The following is a 22,030-nucleotide window of genomic DNA, read 5'->3' as shown; positions in this document are numbered from 1 at the left end:
AGTAGTTATATAAGGATAGATAGGTCAATATGAAAATGATAGATTCAAGATTTTTATTTATTCGTCACATATATAACTTGATGTTGTAAAAAGAGTAATGTTTTTGATGAGTGAATGTGAGAGATGTGACAGAGAGTGAGCCGTCAGCATATATGTTTCAGCTTCAGTAAAAGTTTGCTGGCAGGGCAACTGTCACAATGCAGTTACATTTTAACACATCACAGGTCATACTTGCTGGCATAACAGTAATATTCTTAGATTTCTGTGAAATTTGGACATTGCAATTCAGGCAAACGTCACAAGGTCGTGGTAAGCTGACTAAATGAAAAAATTTTATGTCGCAGAACAAAACTACCCATACACTGGGGTCTATGAATACCACATGACTAAGTGTATTTAGTTATTTGATGCAGTGTTGATTTGTACATATTGTACAAAAGTGACCCATTCAACTGTGAGAAACCACCTGTTCTTTTCTAATCTCTTATTCTGCTTTAAGAGTTTTTGATTTTGTGAACAGTTGACTGTGTTTAAGACAGGAGGGGATAAAATAACTAAAAAATCAAAGTAAAAAAAAAGTCAGGAGGGGAAAGCAGCTGGAGTTTTTCTCTAAAAACTGCTGGCTGAACTGGGTTGATTTTTTTGTTGCACACATTCCTGTAAGTGTTAACATGAAGGTAACGTGCTGTAGAATGCAAGGGAGAAAAAATACTGCCACAGCTACAAATGTTATACTTTTTATGAATACATTAAGCTGATTTTGCACAGCAGCCACTGCATGCATGTGTCCGTTCAGCAAAATTTCCATTGTTTATATAAAAGGAAATAACATTTCATATGCAAAAATTGTGGTTAGCATCAGATGTTCCGTGAAAAAATATGAATATTTACAGTGAAAATACATATTTAAAAAAATGCAAAATAAATATTAATAAGCCCACTTGACCTTTTCATGTGCTAATCTGATACTATTTGATAAGGATCTATGCACAATGCACAAAATAAATAAAATTACAGTAATCAGAAACAAATCCATCAAGGCATTCTCACTTTAAACTGTCGCTTCCGGCCAAAATAATCCATAATAACACTTCCTGCAGTGATAAGGTCAATTCCTTGTTGTCCTCTCCAATTAAAATTCACCAGCATATTTGTTTAAAACTGTTTTGGATTGTAAACGGTGCTTGATCTGTGCATATTTATTTTAACTTTGTCACTGGAGAAAGCGACAGATAGAGGCCTTTACATTTTAGTCAAAAGCAATAGTTTAAAGTTTTGATGGATTTGTTTCTTATAAACATGCAGCTTTTTACTTCACAAGGCATTTATTTATGGACAGGAATGGTGTGGATTACATGTGGATTATTGTGATGTTTTATCAGCTGTTTGGACTCTCATTCTGACCAGAGGCGTCATGCCTATTCAAAGTGAGATTCAGATTTTTGAGCCAAGTGGATTTTGAATGTAGCTTCCAAAAGACAAAAAATGTGTGTACGAATCTGTAAGATATTAATTTCATAGTGTAAACAGCTTCAGTGATTTTAATGGGAGTTTTTGAGAGTGCTTGAACTGTCAGTGTAAATGTTCTTTGCTCTCTTTCTGTACAATGAAAGTGTTATGATTCGTAGCCTAACTTGCAATGTTTTTATTCACATTAAATATAAAATCAGTCTTATTAAAAATATGTTATGGCATGACACCCATAAACAGACAAGTTTTTATGCATAGTTAATAGATTACATTATTAGGTTACTTTGACCATCGCCCACTATCAACATAATCTATAAATGTGAGAATCAAGATATTTCATGATATAGTTCATGCGTTTGGGAATGTTTTCCAAATAAAAAGGAAAAAATAAATAAAACATAAGTGCTGTTGTGGCTGCTGTGTGTCACATGACGATAACCCCAAACCCCCAACTCGTGCCCCCTCAAAAATAATGAGTGCATGACACCCCTGATTCTGACGGCACCCATTCACTTCAGAGGATTCATTGGCGAGCAAGTGATGGAATGCTAAATTTCTCCAAATCTGTTCTGATGAAGAAACAAACTCATCTACATCTTGGATGGTCTGAGGGTGAGTGAATATTTGGGTGAACCATTTCTTTAAATTTAAATCATAAATGCAAATAATATTGATTGTTCTAAACTTTAAAGAGATGAATCACCACAAATGTTGAGACAGGTACTAGTAAGCAGATAAACTATGCTACGAGGAAACAAAAAACAAGGTAGTAAACATTTTATTTATTACACATTTACACATAAAATATGAAAACTGTCAGAATGATGTTCAAAATCTAGAAGAGTTCAATCCATAATAAATAATACAGCAATACATCCAAAATAACACAAGAAAGAATCAATGTTTAAAACATTAAGAGCCAGGTGTCAATCTAAAAATATAATTTTATTCATGTACCCAAAGAACCAAAATGCTTTTCAGTTCATAAATATTTCTGGGTTTGTTTCTCTGCACTCCATATTAATTTTGTTCAGATCCAGAATTTTTATGCTCCCACAGGAATCTAGTCCTCCTTAACAGCCTGGCCTTCATGCTTCAGGAGGAGATGTCCACCACGCACTTGATATAGATGGTGTCATCCTTGCAGTAGGCGTGCTTAGGTGACTTCAATTTCCCCAGAGGGAAGAACAGGGGGCACCCGCTGGCCACATTCATCTCTGAGATGGGGCGGTGGAAAGATGCAGAGGTGAGGTCGGGACGGAAAGCGTCGACGACGTGCTCCCTCTGGTTCTGATCTATGAGAAAGAAAGTGACCTGCCAGGCACGTGCAGGAGATGTCAGCGGAAGGTCACGAAAAATGCTGATGGCACATGATTGAGGAACCAAAGCTGGTTCATTATAACAGAAGCCACTATTAAAGGGGTCATATCATACATTTATTATTGAATTCTTTGTCCTGAGGTGCCTTTAATAGGTTTTTTGCACCATAAACAGCTGAAATTTAGTTTAAGACCATTTTACATTCTCTCGAGCACTTTGAATGTAATGACATGCTTTTTGCTGCATTGTCTTTAACAATTCTATCTAAATGCTTTCTTTAGAGAGTCTTTAGTGAGTTTTTAGTGTTTTTAACTGCCTTCAATAACAGAATCATAAAGTAATCTACATTAAAATGTGCCACTCAAATAGCAAGAATCAGACTGAAATGCATTTAACTTTTTTTTTGGCTCAAAAAGTATTACCAACTATAAAACAGGACTTTTCTGACGTATGTCTTCATATTAGGTGTACTAAACACGCACACATGAGACGGTAACGCCCTTCATTGCTCACTGCAAGTGTTCGGCCCTCTTGAGAAGAACATGATGCTCATTTTACAATCACTGCAAGACATATAGTATACGATTATAAGCATTTTAATCAATCAGGACAGGGACAGGGATATTTTTGTATTATTGATATTTATATAGTATTTACTAATATTATGAATTAGCTTTTATTTTGTAAGTTTTGCTAGATTTTTTTAATATATTTTTTTATTTTTTCTATCTATTTAGCTTTCATTTATTTTTATTTAAAGTAATTTAATACTTAATATATTTTTATTTTGTTTAGTTTAAGTAATTTATATTTTATTTAGTCGTCAAGGCAACATTTCTAATTTTCATTTAAGTTTTTAAATGTCAGTTTTTACATTTATATTTTATTGATATATTCATATATTTTATTTGAGCTTTATTTCAATTAAAAATATTTGTAATAGTTTAGTTATAATTAAGAATATGAACTCTTTATAAGATAATATAGGTTTTTGTGCTCAAAAATAAAATAAAATGATCAGATATTTCAAGTAAGATAGTGATCAATTTGGATAATATTCTAAGCTCAGAATTCAAATTCGAATAATTTGAACAAATTGTCTTGCTGGACTGGGAAGAACATTTTGAGTTCATCATTTACATTTGAGTTCAAAATATTTGTAGTATAATTTCATAATACATCAAAGCTTTTTCTATTTCAAAAGATCAAGGATAATTTGATTCCTCATGATACGACTCCTTTAATGTATGAATTCACAATGTAAACATCATTAGCTAAGAGCAACACAGATGTTCAGAAAATGATTGACTGGATCACTGATTGACAGCTTGATTATAGCGTTTTACCTTGTGTCTGAATGGCCATGAAAGAATGGGGTCATATTCTCCTCTCATAATAACAAAGAAAAGAGAAATGTGCGTTCCCTTTCCAACTCCATCTCCGTTCAAGTAGAGTCGCATGCACACTTTAAATCCATACCTGGCGGTGTAGAAATCTGAAAAACACAATGCGTTGTCATTTTTATGTGAAGCGTGATGGGCTTTAGTTAAAACTCTTAAAAATAGCAGCCGATAATCAGAGAGCTCCTTTCATCTCGAAAATCAAATGCGTGGCTTCCTTTTTCTGACTGTTGTATTGGAAGTACAGTTATTCTGATATCCTGTTCTGTAATGACGTGAAAGAAAACAAGTCGATGAAATTACCTTCAGTTGTTCTCTTTCAGTCGTTCTCATTCCTGGTCTTGCTGTCTATTATGGTTGTGTTCACGCAGACACATGACTACTGGGCAAACAACCCCATTTCAGCCTTTATAACTGCTTCACATTTGCTTTTTTCGCTTTCCCTTTCGCTGGTACCAACCCAATTTTAGCACTGGTCTTATGAATGAGCATCGATTCAACTTCAATAAATGATAACAACTAACATTCATTCACCACAGCTCTCCTGATGAGTCCAGTCCAATGCATTAAAGTATTGAGTGCTGGCAAAACTGTTTTGCTTCAGCACAAAAGTGAAAAGTGATTGTCAGTAATATATTGATTACGTCAACTGAAACTGCAGATGGAACATGCTTAGAAAAATAAGGCCCAGGGGATCAAGATTTTTCTAAATCACAAGGTGGATATAGGCCTGTCCCCCACACAAACCATCATATGATGCACAGATAATATGGGTAGCCCTTAGTCAACATTTATCTAGGTTACAGGTAACCTGAACAAATTATTCCTTTAAACCAGTTCTCTTTATTGAACCAAAAAGACACAGTGCAACCAGTGTAGTTCAACTCACAAACAAATGTTTCTTATGAGCCAGTTCTTTTAATGAATCACTCTAGAAGACTCACTAACTCAGGAATTACCATTTGAATCAGTCTGATGGATCTATTGCTTAATGAACTCACTAAATCCATTTCTGAATCACTCAATGAACCCATTCAGAGTGTTGACTGAATAAACATCAAGTCACCATTATCTTTTAGTGCTGGAATATTTTTATAAGTTAGAATCAGAATCAGACAGAGGTTTATTACCAGTATAGATAGATAGACAGAAAGGCAGATAGACAGATAGATCTGTATTATATTATCTACAACCCGAATTCTGGAAATGTTGGGATGTTTTTTAAATTTTAATAAAGGAATTTCAAATCGCACAAGCCAATATTTTATTCACAATAGAACATAGATAACATAATTTTATGCACAAAATGTGCTAATTTCAAATTTGATGCCTGCTACAGGTCTCAAAATAGTTGGGACGGGGCATGTTTACCATGGTGTAGTATCTCCTCTTCTTTTCAAAAGAGTTTGAAATCGTCTGGGCATCGAGGTTATGAGTTTCTGGAGTTTTGATGTTGGAATTTGGTCCCATTCTTGTCTGATATAGGTTTCCAGCTGCTGAAGAGTTTGTGGTCATCTTTTACATATTTTTAATATAATGACACGCCAAATGTTCTCTATAGATGAAAGATCTGGACTGCAGGCAGGCCAATTCAGCACCCAGACTCTTCTACTATGAAGCCATTCTGTTGTAATAGCTGCAGTATGTGGTTTTGCATTGTTCTGCTGAAATACAGGCCTTCCCTGAAATAGACGTCATCTGGAGGGGAGCATATGTTGCTCTAAAACCTTTATATAGCTTTCAGCATTCATAGTGCCCTCCAAAACATGCAAGCTGCCCATACTGAATGCACTTATGCACCCCCATACCATCAGAGATGCTGGCTTTTGAACTGAATGCTGATAACACGCTGGAAGGCCTCCCTCCTCTTTAGCCCGGAGAACACAGCGTCTGCGTTTTCCAACAAGAATGTCAAATTTGGACTCGTCTGACCATAGAACACTTTTCCACTTTGAAACAGTCCATTTTAAATGAGCCTTGGCCCACAGGACACAACTGTGCTTCTGGACCATGTTCACATATGGCTTCCTTTTTGCATGATAGAGCTTTAGTTGGCATCTGCAGATAGCACGGCAGATTGTGTTTACCATTTCTGGAAGTATTCCTGGGTCCATTTAGTAATGTCAATGACAGAATCATGCCGATGAGTGATGTAGTGTTGTCTGAGGGCCCGAAGACCACGGGCATCCAACAAAGGTCTCCGGCCTTGTCCCTTACGCACAGAGGTTTCTTTGACTGTTTTGATGATGTTATGCACTGTAGATGATGAGATTTGCAAAGCATTTAAAATGTGATGTTGAGGAACTTCCACAATCTTTTTATGCACTCTTTCACAGGTTGAAGAGTCTCTGCCCATCTTTACTTCTGAGAGAGACTCTGCCTCTCTAAGACATCCCTTTTAAAGCTAATCATGTTACAGACCTGATGTCCATTAACTTAATTAGTTGCTAGATGTTCTCCCAGCTGAATATTTTCAAAGTTTCTTGCTTTTTTAGCCCTTTTTTCCCCCATGCCAACTTTTTTGAGACCTGTAGCAGGCATCAAATGTGAAATGAGCTCATTTAGTGGATAAAAGTGTAAAATTTCTCCATTTAAACATTTGTTATGTTCTCTATGTACTATTGTGAATAAAATATTGGCTCATGTGATTTGAAAGTCTTTTAGATTTTTATATATAATATATATATATATACACTGTATATATACTGTATATATACAGTGGGGAAAATTAGTTTTTTGATCCCCTGCTGATTTTGTACGTTTGCCCACTGACAAAGAAATGATTAGTCTATCATTTTAATGGTAGGCTTATTTTAACAGTGAGAGACAGAATAACAAAACAAAAAAATCCAGAAAAATGCATTTCAAAAAAGTTATAAATTGATTTGCATTTTAATGAGTGAAATAAGTATTTGACCCCTTCGCAAAACATGACTGACATGATCACATAGATCACATAGGTCAGACGTTTCTTGTAGTTGGCCACCAGGTTTGCACACATCTCAGGAGGGATTTTGTCCCACTCCTCTTTGCAGATCCTCTCCAAGTTATTAGGTTTCGAGGCTGACGTTTGTCAACTCGAACCATGGAATACCCATCCATGACCCATTTTCAATGCCCTGGCGGTACATGGCCCCGTCCATCGTCCCTTTGATGCAGTTTAGTTGTCCTGTCCCCTAAGCAGAAAAACACCCCCAAAGCATAATGTTTCCACCTCCATGTTTGACGGTGGGGATGGGGTTCTTGGGGTCATAGGCAGCATTCCTCCTCCTCCAAACACGGCGAGTTGAGTTGATGCCAAAGAGCTCGATTTTGGTCTCATCTGACCACAACACTTTCACCCAGTTCTCCTCTGAATCATTGGCAAACTTCAGACGGGCCTGTACATGTGCTTTCTTGAGCAGGGGGACTTTGCGGGCGCTGCAGGACTTCAGTCCTTCACGGCGTAGTGTGTTACCAATTGTTTTCTTGGTGACTTTGGTCCCAGCTGCCTTGAGATCATTGACAAGATCCTCCCGTGTAGTTCTGGGCTGATTCCTCACCGTTCTCATGATAATTGAAACTCCACAAGGTGAGATCTTGCATGGAGGCCCAGACCGAGGGAGATTGATAGTTATTTTGTGTTTCTTCCATTTGCGAATAATCGCACCAACTGTTGTCACCTTCTCACCAAGCTGCTTGGCGATGGTCTTGTAGCCCATTTCAGCCTTGTGTAGGTCTACAATTTTGTCCCTGACATCCTTGCACATCTCTTTGGTCTTGGCCATGGTGGAGAGTTTGGAATCTGATTGATTGATTGCTTCTGTGAACAGCTGTTTTTTGAGAGTGCCCCTAATCTCAGCTCCTTATCTTAATAAAAGACTCCTGGGAGCTAGAAATCTTGCTGATTGATAGGGGATCAAATACTTATTTGACTCATTAAAATGCAAATCAATTTATAACTTTTTTTAAATGCTTTTCTGTATTTTTTTTGTTGTTATTCTGTCTCTCACTGATCAAATAACCCTACCATTACAATTATAGACTGATCATTTCTTTGTCAGTGGGCAAATGTACAAAAACAGCAGGGGATCAAATATTTTTTCCCCCACTGTATATATATATTGGTGCTGTCAATCGATTAAAAAAAAAAAACTAATTAATCGCACATTTTTTATTGAAATTAATCGCGATTGATCCCACCTAACATTAAAGTTTTTAAATATACTTTTATATTGCAATCATTTCACATTCAATCTTCAAATTAATGTAAAAACAAAATAAAGACAGTATATGTTTAATATTTGTTTAATGGCATCTTTTTATGACCGAAGGCCAGTATCACTGATACCAATTAATACTGATTTCCCTATAAAAATGTTTCCCCCTAATATTTAACCATTGACTATAGCCATTCAACATTACATTATAATTAAGAGCTATCCATTTTAACATTATTAGACTTTAAAAATCATTTCTAATTTAAGTGAACTTAAAACAATCTTCACATAAACCCATTATAATAAATGTCAAATTTAGCTACCTGTGCTCCTCAGCAGAAATATGCAGAAATTGAATAAAGTTATCAAACACTAAATTTTAAACTAAATACAGGTGAATCCTTAAAACTATAAAAGTTATTTATTTCCTCTTTTGTTCATAATGTACAGACATCACATAAGCTGGTTATTTGGTTGTTTTGGCTGATATTTCTTTAAGAGCTGCCGCTACTGATCATGACGCAGATCTGACACGCATCGTAGTTTCTCTCAACTCTACCTTTTCTGACCCATTTCAGTCTCTTCTAATGAGCTGACGAGTTGAAACAGGTGTGTTATATATCCTTTTGATCTTTTATTAAAAAAAACAAAAATCACAAAAATCTTACTTTTCATTGAACTAAAACAACTGAAAATGGGGAAAACCACAATTTTTGGTACCCCTAGAAATTCTCATGAGTAAAATATCTCTGAAGTATATTCCCATTCATATTTACAATTTTGAGCACTCCAGGGTGAATATGAACATGAAATTATCCAGCCATGGCTTCCTGTTTCACAGAAATATAAATAGGAGGGAAAACAAAGCCCAAATTCCCTTAATCATCCATCACAATGAGAAAAACCAAAGAATATATTTCTGATGTGCAGCAAAAGATAATTGAGCTTCACAAATTAGTGAAGTGGCTTTAAGAAAAGAGCTAGAGCAGTGAAAATTCCCATTTCCAATCAACAAAAAATGTTTCGAAACTGCCTGGAAGAGGACGTGTGTCTATATCGTACTAGTGCACGGTGAGAAGGAGAGTTTGAGTGGCTAAAGACTCTCCAAGGACCACAGCTGGAGAATTGCAGAAAATAGTTGAGTCTCGGGGTCAGAAAACCTTTAAAAAATTTGGCAAACAGCACCGACATCACCACATGTTGTTTGGGAGGGTTTCAAGAAAAATTCTCCTCACTCAACCTAAAACAAACTCCAGCATTTTCAGTTATCAGACATGACTGGAACTTGAAATGGGACTGGCTTCTATGGTTAGATGAAACTAAAAAATGAGCTTTTTAGCAGCAAACACTCAAGATGGGTTTGGTGAATACAGGGATAAAAAAGTACCCCATGTGTACAATTAAATATACAGCTGTATTATGTTGTGGGCCTATATTTCTACTGGAGGTCCTGGACATCTTGTTTAGACACATGGCATTATGGATTCTATCAAATACCAACAGATAAAAAAATCAACAAATTACTGACTCTGTTAGAAATCTTATAATGAGCCATAATCCAAACACAAACTTCAAAAACAACACAAAAATGGGTCACTGAGCACTGAGTGAGGTGAACTGAAGAGAAGAAGCACCGTCATGGAGCTGGGAATCTGAAGGATCTGGAGAAATTCTGGATGAAGGAATGATCTCTGATCTCTTGTCATGTGTTCTCTAACCTCATCAGGCATTATAGGAAAAAATTTAGAGCTGTTAAACTGACAAATGGAGGTTTCAAAAAGTATTGAATAAAAGGGTGCCTTTAATTGTGGCCTGTGTGTATTAGAGAAAAACACTTATTTCATAATGATATTTCCCCCCATTTTAAATTCTTATTATCCAATGAAAGGTTAGATTTTTGTGAATTTTTAAAATAAAAGATCAAAAGTATTAACAATGCAGATTAATTTTCACAGCCTTCTTTGATCGTATTTACCAAGGGTGCCAATAATTCTGACCATGACTAATATATATATATATATATATATATATATATATATATATATATATATATATATATATATATATATATATATATATATAGAGAGAGAGAGAGAGAGAGAGAGAGAGAGAGAGAGAGAGAGAGAGTGAGAGAGAGTGAGAGATATTTTACTCTGTCATCATTTACCCTCATGCCATTCTAGACTTTTATGACTGACTTTCTTCTTTCCAGCTTCAAGTTGTAGAAAGAAGAAAGTCTAGTTAAGAAAGTTCAAAAAGAAAGTCAGTCATACAGGTCTAGAATGGCATGAGGATAAATGATAACAGAGAAAATGAGAGTAAATGACAGAATGTTTATTTTTAGAGAACTCTCCCTTTCAGAGCAGTACAGGAGAGATATGTGCTTTGGTACCTGGCGAGTACTGACTGATCTTTTGGCCACTGGCAGCCTCTTTCAGTCTCTGGCTGACATCACACAACCGCCAGAGAAAAGTGCCATCATATGAGATGTCCTGCTGGGCGCTGATACACTGCTGCAATGAAGTGATGTGAATCTCTTTCCTGACCAGTCTCTGCTGCTGTTCTGCTACCTAGAATGTGATGGAAAACCATTATCATGGATGAATCACCCAAAGGTACAGATTGGCTCACTGCAAAAGCGCAATATTAATGTATCATAATGGACCTTCAGAGCTGGTTAAGGTCGGCAGCCTTGTGTGAGACACTTCGAAATACAAAAAAAGAACGAGATGTCGACATCCTATTAGACACATCCTTTTTTTTTTTCAACCGCACTTGGAGAACTGTCACACAAATCTATTTTCTACCACTCATTCCCTTCTCATCCTTACTTCAACTTATCTCTTCATTTTCAGCATTTCAGGAGTGTCATCTCGGCTCCCGTGTGTTAAATAACCCCTCCAGGTCGAGCGTCAGAATACAGCCATAATCATTTGTTATCACCTCCCGGTGTTAAGATGAGCACAGGGACAAACATATCATTTCAGACCTCCCCAAAAGAATACCTTTGTTGGTTTTATGTGAATCCTTATTTAAAGCATGAATTATGCAACCCAGCGGCTACAAATAAAAAACACATCACAGGAAACAAATGTTTTCCAGAGATTCCTATATAGCATTTCAGCTCTTTTGTAACACAAACACATTCATTAGCTCTAACCATATTGCAGATTCACAGCATGAGATCAATGCCTAGTTAACTGCAAGGACACATCAAAGTAATGAAATCTGTTGTTGATATTTACACACAGTGAAAAGCAAGTGCTTTGATTTTAATAATCCAGGATGGAAATAATGTGATATCAGGGTTGTGCACCATTCAGAACTGCACTGAATTCCTGTTATTTCAATAGAGGCAGCAGTATGCACAGTTGTAATTTGATTTTGAATTTAGATAGAATTAAAATAAAGTTAAATTAATATATTTAATGTAATATTATAATATATATATTTAATGTAAGTCTAGCTTTTAATAATACAGGTCATGAATTAACCATAAACATGTTATCATACACACATTTCAAGAAACATTGTAAAATTAATGATGTTTAATTCATGTTTGAAAAGCAGAATTTGCATTTAATTTATATTAAAGGGATAGTTCACCCAAAAATGAAAATTTGATGTTTATCTGCTTACCCCCAGGGCATCCAAGATGTAGGTGACTTTGTTTCTTCAGTAGAACACAAACAAAGATTCTTAACTCAAACTGTCTGTCAGTCATATAATGGCAGTCAATGGGACCCGCGGCTTTGAGAGAGAAAAAAACATACACAGACAAAACCAAATTAAACCCTGCGGCTCCTGATGATACATTGAGGTCTAAAGACATGAAAAGATTGGTCTGTGCAAGAAACGGAACAGTATTTATATAGTTTTTACCTCTGATCCACCGCTCTGTCCAACAGTCCTGAGCGCATTCACAGCAGCCGGCACGTAACGCATCTTCTTGTTTCTTCTTGTCCTCAAATGGACCATTAACACTCTATCTACAATCTCAATTAGGAGTGTAAATGGTCCATTTGAGGGATAGGTGGCTGTAATGCACTTCTAAGTCTGTGATCCGCCGTAAAGCAAGAAGAAGACGACACGCCGGCTGTCGCATGTACGAGCTCAGGAGAGTTGGACAGTGCGGTAGATCAGAGGTAAAAAAACGATATAAATACTGTTCAGTTTCTTGCACAGTCCGATCTTTTTGTGTCTTTAGACCTCAATGTATCGTCACGAGCCGCAGGGTTTAATTTGGTTTTGTCTGTGTATGTTTTTTTTTCTCTCAAAGGCGCGAGTCCCATTGACTGCCATTATATGACTGACAGACTGCAACGATTTGAGTTAAAAATCTTCGTTTTTGTTCTACTGAAGAAACAAAGTCACCTACATCTTGGATGCCCTTGTGGTAAGCAGATAAACATCAAATTTTTATTTTTGGGTGAACTATCACTTTAAGTTTATTTAATAAATAAACCTGCTATATTTCATTATCAATTAATTCAAAGTTTGAATATTGGAGACAATGTGATGATTTAAGGATATTTGTGGTGCTGTATTAAATATTGTGAATTATTTAGATACCGTATTGACCCGAATATATGACAATGTTTTTTTCTTGGAAATACAGTTGAAAAAACGCGGTCGTCTTATATTCAGGGTCTAGACTTTGACATGTTAATAATACACCCACAACAATAGGTGATGCCAAATACGCGTAAAACGAGTGTGCCATGAAATACGTAATGTAATGCGTGTTGTAAAGATTGCAGGTGAAAACAAAAGAAAAAAAAAGCTTACAGCGGCATGAGTCGTGACTGTCATGTTAGCCTGATGGGAAACGCTTCCTCTGTAAGTGATTTTAAAACGTAAGACAGTACCCAGATATGAAGACTACAATAAGATTTCACTTCTGCTGTTAATAAAATGTTGGTAGGCTACTATGAGATGGATAGCCTAAATGTTATAGAATTCAGATGGGCTACCTGTTATTTATATGGTATATCAAAAAGTGTATATTTTTAAATGTCATTGTTGGTACATTTTACCAGTATTTACCATACTTTCAAAACAAAAATTAAAATAGGAAAAATATGCAATATGATAATAATTTAAGAAAAAACGTGTTTTACAGAGAAAAAAAAACAAGATTTGGTTTTCAAAAAGCGTTTTTCAAAAAGGTACATCTGGAACAAAGGGGGTCATCTTATATTCGGGTCAATAGGTAATGTTGAAATTATCACAGTTTCCATAAATATATATATATATATAAACATTTAAAAAAACGTACAGACCTTTGAACTGTAGTGTATGCCTGTTAAGCTGAAAAAACTACAAACACAGAATAAACAAAAAGTGTAAATGTGTTTGACTACAATTATGTAAATATTTCCAAATGTGGCCAATACAATTCACATTCCAACAAATTAATTAAAAGCCAATTCCATAACAAATTTTATGTACTGTATGTGTATGGATAGAACATTCTCACAAATCTATTTATTTGAGACCATCACCAAAAGACTATTTCAAAAGTAATTCAAGAAGGAATCAGAAAAAAATCTTTTTTTTTCTAAACTTTTCTGACAAGGCTTGCAACTGCATTGGAATTCTGATGTTCAAACTGGTGGACATGATTGGCAGGATATTAGCAGATAATGTGAATGTGAGCATCAGTGTGGCAGCACCACCGCTATGCAATTTCATCATCTGTACAGTGTCTAAAAATTCCCTAGATGTTTAAAAATCTGCTTTCTCAAATCATAATAACGGCATTTTAAAATTAACTACTGTTTACAAAGCCATTTAATTCCATATAAAGTTTAAATTCCCATACCATATTATTACGTGGCATGACAGATTTATTTTACAACTTGCCTTGGTTTCCAAGTGTTGAATGAGCTGCTGACCGTTGTAATTGTCCCTCTCCATCGCAACCACACTGATCTGCGTCTTCTCCACCTCTCGGTTCAAAGCTGAGATGATGTTCTCCATAACCTGCACTCTCTGCTGTAGAGCGTCCAGTTGCTGGCCCACAGCAATTTCAGCCTGATCATCGTGGAGACTAAGAGCCTTATCACTCACTCCTGGATCCCCTCCGTCGGTCTCAATCTCACCCTCACTCTGAGAAGTGAGGGAAGCACTACATTGTCCATGCTGAAGAAGATCAGGGCTTTCGTGGTAGCCTCGCTCAGCTGAGAAATGCAAGGTACGCTGAAGAGCTCTGGTCACATCCAAGAGAAGCTGTAGATGGCCAACATGGCTGCAGGATTCATGTTCTTTTACTTTATCTGCATTGCCCTGAAATAAAACATTGCAGAAAAACTTATCATTCCCACAAAACACTACATTCTCCACTGCAATAACAAGATTTACTTAAGAAGTAAAACTGTAACGAGACTGGTTTTTAGAGAATATTTTATTTTATTTATTTATAGTTTTTTTTTTGTTACACCGTTGATGATTTTTGTTTGTTTATTTTTCAAGCCAAAATCTTAAAAACATTTTTTTTACGAAAATTCATACAGGAAATAAAACAGAAAAGTATTATTTTTAGAATAAAAAAGTATAGTACAGGATTTTTTTCTGTGATTTTTTTTCTATGATTGTTTTCAATTTTTTTTTTATTCTACGAATTCTTGAAAATGATTCCCTTTAAACTTAGAGCATATCTTTTTTCCTGCAAAATATTTGTTTTCTCTGTCTAGCTAATATTGGGGGAAAAACAATTTACATAAATTTAAATGTATTCATAAGTACTTTTCACAATAAATATTGTTCCAAACAGCCATACAAATCTATATAAATATCATATGAATTATAAAACTATATAAAGTTTTTATTTGTAACTTAAAACAATTTTTATATTTTCATTTTAAAAATTAGCGTCTCAAATTTTCTGTAGACCTTTTTTTTTAAATGTGGCTCAGGTATCTAAAAGTTTCTGCTCAATATAAAACTCTGTTCCACAAAACTATATAATACATCACGATTAACATAAACAGGTACTGTTATTAAAATACCAACCTTAAAAGGACAACCAACGTCTGAGAAAATGCATGGCTCCTTCTTTTTTGAGCTGCCAGGGTGATTATTCTACAAAGGAAACACAGAGACATACTTTAGAATTGTTCACTTTCAGGGTACAATATTCAGTGGTCCACCAGCTTTTCTACCTTTTGTCGTTTATCTGTCTTCGTCATCTTTTTATCGCTTGAATTGGGACAAACATGCTTCTGTGAAAAAATTAGGAAATGTCACTTTCACTAACGACAGTGATGAAAGTTTTGCTCGAATAATTTGGTGCCACAAACTTTCCAAAACATCTCATTGAGACTTTTTATCTTAATTTGAAGCGTGAAACACATTGCATTTGAAAATATCTTGACTAATGTGTTGCGTTTGATGGTTGATGTTTAAATTCACTGGATGGCTGCTTTTTTCCCCTTCTTTTTATTCCTCTAATCCATGTCCCGGAGTGCAGGTCCCGATGGGTGAAATGGAAAAGAAAGTAATATGGGACAGCAGTAAACACTGGAGACTCCATCTGTGGCTTAAAACCGAGCCACGGTGCTTCAAGCAAGGGCACGCTGACCCAAAACCACTTTAGTAAAAACAAAAGAGGCCGAATATCTTGCACTATGAGCCTATTCGCACAATATCACCCATGTATCATACATATATATATGATTTGCACAAATATATTGTTTGTATGTTGGTTTTTGAGGCATATTCTATATAACTGTTTTCCAATAAAATATCCAAACATGCTTAAAAATAGAAGTAAAATATGTGTATGACAGTTTTGTGTTCATGGAAAATATTTTGAATTAGGGTTATTTTTATTAAGTTTGAAGAATAAATCTGACCAAATGTGAGTTCAAAACAAACAAACAAACAAAAAAAAGTAAAAGAAAAATAACATTTTAATTCTGAATTTCTTATACAGTTTTGCTTACAAAAAAGTATCTTGTTTTAAGGATCTAAATTAATTTAGATATAGTTCTAGATAAACAATGCAAAAATACTGATTTGGAAAATAATATTTTGTAGTCTCTAAAGTGTCATTTTCTAATCATACCTGGAGTTCTCTCAGTGTCAGGACACCTGAACAAGAGGGACATGTGGTCTTGTTGTTGGGACAGCCTGTCTCCAGATGTGTAGCCAGTGATTTCCTCTGCACCAATAAGCCACAGCCTATGTTGCAAGGGATCAGGGCATATTCACACTGACCCTGATGGTCCTGTTGAATGGGTCATTGAGCATATTAAAGGGACAATTCAAATAAAACATGAAAATGTATTTAATCTCATGTCACATCTGTATGCTTTTTTCTTAGAAAAACAGAAGACTTTTGTCATCCAAGAATCTTCAGCAGCTCTTTTGCATGCAAGGACAGTTCATAATGAGTCTCCAGAAAATGTCTATCCAGAAATAAAAAAAGCACCATACCAGTTCAATTTTAGAAAATACTTCTGGGTCTGTTCCTCACATAGATTTATTGTTTGTCTTTAAAAGACTTATTTTTATGCTTTAGTTTTTGCCAGGTTTAGAGTTTGGCGGTCACTATGAACTGCCATTGTATGAAAAAAGCTGTATGAAAAGATTCTTTAAGACATCTCAGTTTGTTTTCTAGTGCAAAAAATAACAGCGTATGGATCTGGAACAACATGAGGGTGAGTAAGTACTAAGTAAAGACAAATAATTTTATTTTTGGGTGAACTATTCCACTAAGCAAGTATGATAACTACAAATTACATAAAGCTGCTTTATTTCTATACACTTAACCTTAAAACTTATTATGCTTTTGATCATAATTTCCACTGAAAAACATCAAATCTAAAGCCCAACCTAAATGTTTCTATTGTAATAGGGAGCTTGTGAATAATACAATATTCTCAAAAGGCTTTCAGGCTTTCAGAAAAACATAAAAGACTTCCATTAGGCAGCCATGAGGGTCAAAGTCATAGAACATTACAGTGTTCTCAATAGCTTTATAGGTTTTACATGAATGTGTAGCAGCCCGTGAACAGCCCTGATCTCTGGTCTTACATTTATTAGTACAATGTTCTAATCCAGGGCTCGCAAAATCGCTAGCCCGATGTCCCGGGGCTATTGCGTCTTCCTGTCGGGCTACCAAAATGTATCATTGCCCTGCCCCACGGGCTAACTTAAATACAGGGCTCCCACGCAATGTTCCCTCTAAGCTGAGCGCACGCGCAACCACGCAGAAGAAATAATGTGCCTCGCGCACACAAAAATGAGTCGGGAAGCCATTTGATTGAATGTCACTAGTAAAAGGAAAACAATAGCAATGCTCGGGCAAACCGCTACAGAGCTGATGTCACGACAGAGTTAGAACCGGTGAATGCGGTTTACAGGTTTCATAGAAAGAGAACGATGTGCACCAAATGAGTCGCTGTAGAAACTGAATACTTCAATGGTTGCAGTGCGCTGAACACGAGAGTCAACGCAAACGCAATGACATGTGAAATAAAACATCCTCATGTATTAAAGAAGAGTGGCTTGATTAAGTGCTGGAAATAGCGGAGGATGGGCAAAGAACGGTAACAAAACTCTGAAACATGTACACGAGTATTATACAAACTGTACTTCATAACGATGTTTAGACAGCTATAGAAGAATTCATAGGTTCATGTTTTTTTTTAATATTTCACTTACAGATCTCAGCTTAAGTTTTGCTTCAGTTTGTTCTATTCTATCAGTTTAAATAGTATGTTTTGATAAAATATTATGTTAGGCCTATATTACAGACTCAAAAACAAGGTCAATTATTTACAATTTATACAATTTGTCAATTTATTTAGTCTCTTGCTCATTAAGGCTGTATTCATTTCAAAAATACAGAAAAAACAGTGATATAGTGAAATATTATTGCAATTTCTAATATTGGTTTCCTATTTTAATACCTATACTCTAAAATAGTATTTATTCCTGTGATCAAAGCTGAATTTTCAGCATCATTACTTCAGTGTCCCATGATCCTTCAGAAATCATTCTAATATGCTGATTTATTATCAGTGTTGAAACTGTTGTGCTGCTTCATATTCATTTGGAACCTGTGTTTCTTTTTCTTTGATTCTTTGATGAATAAAACGTTTAAAAGAACAGCATTTATTCAAAATAGAAATATTTTCTAACAATAGAAGTCTTTACTATCAATTTTATCCATTTAACACATCCTTGCTGAATAAAGTTTATTTAACTTTCTTTAAAAAAGTATCTTTAAAAAAGAAATAAAAACATTTCTGACCCCAAACTTTTGAATAGTTTATATTGTAACAAAAAATCTCTATTTTGACTAAACACTGTTCTTTTTAACTTTTTTATATTTTAAAAATATCACAGGTCCCAATACAGTATATATATATATAAAAAAGCAGTAAAACTGTTTCCAACATTGATTAAAAATCTGCATATTAGAATGATTTCTAAAGGATCATGTGACTCTGAAAATACTGCTTTGCTTCACAGGAATTAATTACATTTTAAAGTATATTAAAATAGAAAACATTTATTTTAAATTGCAATAATATTTCACAATATTATTTTGTGAAATAATATTCAGTATTTTTATCAAATAGATACAGCCTTGATGAGCATAAGAAACCTCTTTAAAAAACTTTATTGATCCAAACTTTTGAACTGCAGTGTATTGTACAGTGAAAATGTTTTCTCAGGTAACCTAAAATGTACATCATTTATTTACATCAAGGGTCAAATCAAATATAAATAGCACATTAATGTTAAAAGTTACACACTTTTGTGTGCATGCTGTACAGGTCTGGTATAAAGAACGATTTTGCTCAGGTGCCCGAAATGTCCGTCCAATAGAGAAAAATTTTGCTCAGCAAGAAAACAAATTAGAGGGAACATTGCTCCCACGGGTCCTTAAATTTGATACAACTAAACTGAAGAGTTTTTATGGCCTTAGACAGTTTTAAATACGTTAAACGGTATTAGAAATAATTTGCCTTAAATAGATTTTTAAGAATTCTGCAGATACCTTGTAAATAGTAAAATAAAACTCTTTCCTTGATATTCATTGATATTTGTGTATTGAAAATGTTTTTGATTGACATTTATGGTCTTTATTTTATTTGGGCTAGTTAAATAAATTTTCGGGCTACCAAAACCTGAAGAGTACCTGCCCGAAGGGCTACCAGGGATTTAGAAATTTTGCAAGCCCTGTAATCTGAACTACAGTGGAAAGTGCTAGACTTTATCTCATGGCTCAGGAAGTAGCTCACATTAAGTAGCTCACAGGAAGTAGCTCACATCATGTCCTGTGAAGTTCAAAAAAAGCATTTCCCATACTATAAATAAATACATAAATCAGAAAATCGCACAAATCGAGAATGGCCTTGATCATTCATTTGCTTAGATAGTGTTAAATGTATTCAAGTAACTACATCGCTGCTATAGAATAAGACTATCTCCACTCTTATTTTAAATTTCAGCAAGGTAAATAAATTGAATTTCTGTAGAAAAGTACCTCAAAGTTCTTCAGGGTGCTTCTCCAGAGGCAGCCTTGGTTGGCACAGTGGACATTCAGATCCAAAATTTCCTTATTAATAGCTGCATCGTTGAAGAACTGTGGTTTGAACAAGAAGGGAAATTATGATAACTTTCCAAACATGAGTCACGATGCTTCCACTGTCAAAATCAGACCTTTGACAGATCTGAATATGAACCTCTGTAGCCATCATATATTTTATCAATAGATAGATAGATAGGTAGATAGATAGATAGATAGATAGATAGATAGATAGATAGATAGATAGATAGATAGATAGATAGATAGATAGATAGATAGATAGATAGATAGATAGATAGATAGTTTTGATTACCTGGTCAAGAGTCAGTACACTAGTGTCATTCTCAACACTGGGATCTTCTTTACATTTTGTGCACAGGAGGTCCTTGTTGTTTCTATGGTGAAATAGAAGCATTCATTTATAACATTTTAATAAACCTTATACATAACGGTTTAGATGTTAGTTTCACTTAACTATATATATATATATATATATATATATATACATATATAGCCTACACATACAACAGCATCTATTCACCTTTTTAAAATTTCATGTTGTGTTTCTATATTTAGGTAGCTATTGCATTGTGATTATATGCCACAATTAAAACCACTTTCAAAACCGAAAATAATGTCTTGCCAACCATGTCCTGTGTGTTTTGATGAAACTGTGGTTGTTCTACTTGAACGCTTCTCATTCTCTTACCTGACCAGCCAGTTGACGCACGCGAGGCAGTAGCGGTGACCGCACACCGTTTGACGCGCTTTATTCAAGACATTATTACAGTTGCTGCACAAGTACTTCTCCTTCGGGACTTCATCACAGATGCTCAGAGGGAAACCCGACGGGTACTCGTTCTCACCCGGTGTGGACGAAACCCCGTGTAACGACGGGTCTAGAACAGCTGATCCAGAAGCCATTGAGGTTTTTGATGAAGTGTCTGTACCAGCAGCAGGTTATAATATTGATATGCTTTTGACTTTTTCGTGATATACCCACGGTTGAAAAACACCACGGGGTTCCCCCTCTTCAAACACCCGGAAATATAATTGCGCTGTTTTCCGCCCACTTATCAGGCACATTGTTACGGATGTTGCTAATAATAATAATTAGGGGGAAAGTCTACAAAACTGTTGTTAACATATAGGCTAAGTGAACGTGATACAAACACGTTTCACTGTGGCTGCGTTACTAAAACAAAAAGCAAAGTGCTGTCTAGCTCGACCCCGCCTACAGAGCGCTATGCTCAAAAACAAATAGGAGCGACCTCCAGGGGTTTTTTATTAAACTGAACTATTCTTCATCTGTTTAAAACACCGCTATGGCGACAGCCAGACCCAAATTCTGACCTGACAAGATAATAAGTACATAAAAAGTAGCGCAAAAACAGATCATAAAGTGAAGCCACTAGGCCTTTCCAAAAGTATTCGTGAATAAATGTGTATGTGAAATTATATTTGCAATGAATCAGTTTCACTAAATGCCATGCATTCTGAGTAATCCGAACTATGTTAACCAAATCCTCATGAACCGATTCACGAAAATGAATCTGATTTCCCGTAACTACAATACTGCCATTTAGGATAGCGCCGACGATGCTCAGAAGTGTTGTCTAGGTAGATGTCACTAGATGTTGAGCCGCAGAATCTCTCTCTCGCTTTCTCTCTCTCTCTCTCTCTCTCTCGCTCTCTCTCCTCGCTTTCTCTCTCTCTCTCTCTCTCTCTCTCTCTCTCCTCGCGTTCTCTCTCTCTCTCTCTCTCTCTCTCCTCGCTTTCTCTCGCTCTCTCCTCGCTTTCTCAGAATCCGTCAACACGGAAAGTCCCTGTTTGAAAAACTACCTGCGGTTCCAATGCGGTGGACTCGTTTCACGGCTGTTTTTATTTTTCATGCTCACCCGTCTCTGTTAATCATTAAAGTGGCTTGTCGGACACGTCATTATGGTGGTTATGGAACCATAAAGAGAGGAAGTGAGAAAAAATAACTATTATGCTATTACTTAAAAGGGACAGTTCCTGAGGCATTTAAAATACTATTTTTAAATACATTTTTTATATGTTTTGTTAAGTCTGTGGACAGTTTTTTTTTATTCTCT

At 35.5% G+C, this 22,030-nt stretch overlaps 1 protein-coding gene across 1 annotated transcript; it reads right to left on the bottom strand.

Annotated features, from left to right (window-relative positions):
• Positions 1–2,232: 2,232 nt before the first annotated feature.
• Positions 2,233–21,628, bottom strand: LOC306849381 (TNF receptor-associated factor 1-like). The gene is made up of 10 exons (XM_079384346.1): positions 20,644–21,628; positions 20,248–20,329; positions 19,893–19,991; positions 16,458–16,619; positions 15,553–15,612; positions 15,404–15,472; positions 14,255–14,677; positions 10,782–10,959; positions 4,137–4,285; positions 2,233–2,784 (listed from the first exon to the last, which is right to left on the bottom strand). Exons 1-10 carry the CDS (start codon positions 20,856–20,858, stop codon positions 2,566–2,568), a joined length of 1,656 nt encoding a protein of 551 aa, XP_079240472.1. The 5' UTR covers positions 20,859–21,628; the 3' UTR covers positions 2,233–2,565.
• Positions 21,629–22,030: the final 402 nt, after the last annotated feature.

This window comes from Barbus barbus, assembly GCF_936440315.1.
Source record: "Barbus barbus genome assembly, chromosome: 29".
NCBI classification, from domain to species: domain Eukaryota; kingdom Metazoa; phylum Chordata; class Actinopteri; order Cypriniformes; family Cyprinidae; genus Barbus; species Barbus barbus.
Note: the sequence above shows the minus strand (reverse complement) of the source record. Positions and strands in the feature narration are given on the sequence as shown.